General features: G+C 41.6%; 1 protein-coding gene across 1 annotated transcript; it reads left to right on the forward strand.

Moving 5' to 3' along the window:
• The first annotated feature begins 797 nt into the window (after window positions 1–797).
• On the forward strand, window positions 798–3979 carry LOC131400274 (structural maintenance of chromosomes protein 1A-like). Its single transcript, XM_058535072.1, has 3 exons — window positions 798–975; window positions 1067–1220; window positions 3953–3979. Exons 1-3 carry the CDS (start codon window positions 845–847, stop codon window positions 3977–3979), a joined length of 312 nt encoding a protein of 103 aa, XP_058391055.1. The 5' UTR covers window positions 798–844.

Here is a 3979-nt window from a genome sequence, read left to right on the forward strand (position 1 = left end):
AAACTTTTCAAGCCTCTACCCATTACCCAGTTCCAAAGCCACTTCCACATTTTTAGGTATTCGTAACAGCAGCACCCCTACTTCTCAGTACCAATTTGCTGTCTTAGTTCATTTGGGCTGCTATAATAAAATATCACAGACTGGGTGGCTTATAAGCAACAGAGATTTATTTCTCACAGTTCTGGAGGCTGGAAGTCCAAGATCAGGGTGTCAGCAGGGCCAGATTCTGGTGAAGGCCCTCTTCCAGTGGGCAGACTGCCGACTTCTCATTGTAACCTCACATGGCAGAAGAGGCTAGGGAGTTCTGTGAGATCTCTTTTATAAGGGCACTAATCCCATGCATGGGGGCTCTGCTCTCATGACCTAATCACCTCTTAAAGGCCCCACCTTCTAATACCATCACTTTTGGGGGTTAGGATTTCAACATATGAATTTTAGGGAGACACAATCAGACTATAAGAATAACATTAAGCCAGAATATAAAGTTTGTCTCAATTATGTAAAGCTGTCTAAAAATAATGCTCAGAGGAAACTGCTAAAATGTTGATTGGTTATCTCTGGCTGGTGGGATTATGAATGATTTTCCCCCACTTTATACTTTCTCTATACTTTTAACTTTTCTACAGCAGGCAACTTGTATAATGCTGTGTGCGGGGAAGGGCATCCAAATAATTTGGCAAAAGATAAAAGAAGCCTAAGGGATGATGGGGGTATGTGAAAGCAGAGCTCATTGAGAGAGGCTCCAACAAACCGCCTGGTGGAAAGGGTGGGGGCAAGGGGAGATGGGGAAAGCCTTCACTTCTTGTCCTGTTCCCCCTGCTGGGACCAGGAGGAGCAAAGACACATGAAGATCATAGATGAGACCATGGCCCAGCTACAAGACTTGAAGAATCAGCACCTGGCCAAGAAGTCAGAAGTGAATGATAAGAATCACGAGATGGAGGAGATTCGTAAGAAACTGGGGGGCGCCAACAAGTGAGTGGGTTCAGGCCTGGGGTTGGGGGAAGTAGGTAGAGCAGGCAGCCTGCCAGATTTGGGTCTCATGTATCTCCCTGGATCTTCTTAGGGAAATGACCCATTTACAGAAGGAGGTGACAGCCATTGAGACCAAGCTTGAACAGAAGCGCAGCAACCGCCACAACCTGCTACAGGCCTGCAAGATGCAGGACATCAAGTTGCCACTGTCTAAGGGCACCATGGACGATATTAGTCAGGAAGAGGTGAGTATTACGGCTGGTGGTGGGAGTAGGCTATGAACAACATTGACCAGGGATGGGGGATGAAAGTGGCCAGTGAGGGCAGGTGAGTGAGAGAGAGAGAGAAGGATAGTGGGTGGGGCTTGTGAGGGACATAAGGAGGGATGCAGGGAAGATGAGGCAGAGCGAGGCTGTGAAGGTAGGTGAGGTGAAAGGTAATACCCTTGGTGTGAGAGGCAAGTTGAATGGAGGGTTGAGCCATGTGTCAGTAGGTGGTGAGGGAGGTAAGCCAAGAGAAGATGAAATCATTCATTAACCTTAGGGACTTGAGCTATGTTGGCTCCAGCAGGTGATGGATATTGGTAGGAGTGGGAATTGAGGGACATTAGCCAAGAGCAAAGGAAGACAGAAGCTGGGGGACCTGAGGGATGATGGCTTAGCTGCAGTGAGGGAAGTTGGCCAGGAGAGGGCTGGGTAAGGGAAATCAGCAATGCAGAGGTGACGAAGCTTACTTATAGGAAAGGTAGGGACACTAGCCAATAGAGGAGATTTGATTATTGCCTAGATCCATTAAGGGTTGCAAAATGGTAATTTTCTAATTCTTTCATTCCTCCTTCACTTGTTAATTGGATTTCTAAAAAGAACTTTCTCACATCAACTATTTAGTTCCCTTCAAATACAGTTTGTACAGAAAAGGTAGGATAAATACTTAATTCTTTTCCTTTATTTACCAGCTTTCAGAATGCGTTGATTGCCCTTGTAACCCTTAAAGGTAACCAATGAGGTTTTAATTTGTATTTATCATAAATTTGTGTTTAAATGTATTCTGATATGTTTCAGTCTATTGGAGTAATTTTTCTTTTTGATGTTCAAATTGACCCATCTTTGGCCAGTGGGAGCCACTTCAAGTTGATTTTTGTTGTTGTTCTTATTTTTAAATTTGTATTATGGAAAATTTCATATACAAAAGTAAAATAGTGCAATGCTATCTCATGTAGCCATCTTCAGTTTTAACAGTTACCAACTCATGGCCAAACTTGTTTCATGTGCACTCCCACGTACTCCATTCTCCCTCCCTACCCCCAGGTTATTTAAAAATAAATTGTGGAACCAGCCCTGATGGCCTAGTGGGTAAAATAAGTTCAGCATGCTCCACTTCGGTGACCTGAGTTTGGTTGCCAGGTGCAGAACCACACCACTCGTCTCTCAGTAGCCCTGCTGTGGTGGCGGCTCACATAGAAGAACTAGAAGGACCTACACCTAGAATATACAACTATGTACTGGGACTTTAGGGAGGAAAAAGAAAAAAATAAATTGTGGACATCATGTCATTTCATTTGTAAATATTTCAGAATGTATCTCTAAAAGAGATAATTCTTAAAAATATGTAGAACCATTTTCATACCAAAAAACAATAATTCCTTAATATTGGGATTGTATATTATTATGTATTATATAATAATTCCTTGATATTAATATTATGATTAGTATTCACATTTCCCTGATTATCATACACACACACTCTCACAGTTTGCTTGCTTGAATTGGGAGCCAATCAAATAAGATGATAGATAGATAATAGATACATGAATGATTGATATAGTGATTGGTTGATGTGTCTCTTAAGTCCCATTTAATGTATAAGATCCCCCTCCATCTGTTTTTATTTTTCTTTGCAATATTTTTTGTTGTTGAAAAAATTGGCTCGTTTCTCCTGAAGAAGATTTTCTACATTCTGTACTTCATTGATTCTATCCCATGACTTTTAAAATGTTCCCCCAGAACACAGCAAAAAAAAATAGTTATGCTATCCCCCATAGTTCCTGTAAGTGGGTAGTTAGATGTAGATCAGTGCTGTTCAATAGAGATATAATGTGACCCACATGTGTAATTTTAAAAAGGTGAAATTAACTTTAGTACTATATTTTGTTTAACCCAGTATATCCAAAAGAGTTGTTCAATATGTGAACAATATAAAAATTATTGATGAGATATTTGACAATCTCTTTTTGTACTAAGTCTTCAAAATCCAGTATATATTTTATGCTTATAGCACATCTCAATTTGCATGCTAAATTCCTCAGAAATACTTGATCTGCATTTAGATATCCTAAAATTTACAATTGAAAAAGGAGAAGCACATACCCAAGTTGTGCCAAAGGTACTTAAAAGTTTTCCAGTAACTGAATTATCAGTTTTTAAAGTTAAATTAACCAAAGTTCAGTAAAATTAAAACTAGTTCCTCAGTCACACTAGCTGCATTTTTCATGCTCGACAGTCATACATGGCTAGTGGCTCCCCTATTGGACAGCTCTTATCTAGAGGTTTGATTAGATTCAAGTTTTGGGGTTTGTTTTGGTCGAGGCTGCTTCATAGGGCCGGCCCCGTGGCTTAGCGGTTAAGTGCGTGTGCTCTGCTACTGGCGGCCCGGGTTCAGATCCTGGGCGCGCACTGACGCACCGCTTGTCAGGCCATGCCGAGGCCGCGTCCCACATACAGCAACTAGAAGGATGTGCAACTATGACATACAACTATCTACCGGGGCTTTGGCAGGGGGAAAAAAGGGAGGAGGATGGGCAATAGATGTTAGTTCAGAGCCAGTCTTCCTCAGCAAAAAGAGGAGGATTAGCATGGATGTTAGCTCAGGGCTGATCTTCCTCACAAAAAAAGAAAAAAAGAATAAGGCTGCTTCATAAGTGGCATTGTTACTTCCATCAGGAGGGTTATAGTGTCTGGTTGTGGCTCTTTTTGTGCAGTTTGCAGCCATGGTGATCATTGCCTAG

The sequence above is a fragment of the Diceros bicornis genome, chromosome X (genome assembly GCF_020826845.1).
Source record: "Diceros bicornis minor isolate mBicDic1 chromosome X, mDicBic1.mat.cur, whole genome shotgun sequence".
NCBI lineage: Eukaryota > Metazoa > Chordata > Mammalia > Perissodactyla > Rhinocerotidae > Diceros > Diceros bicornis.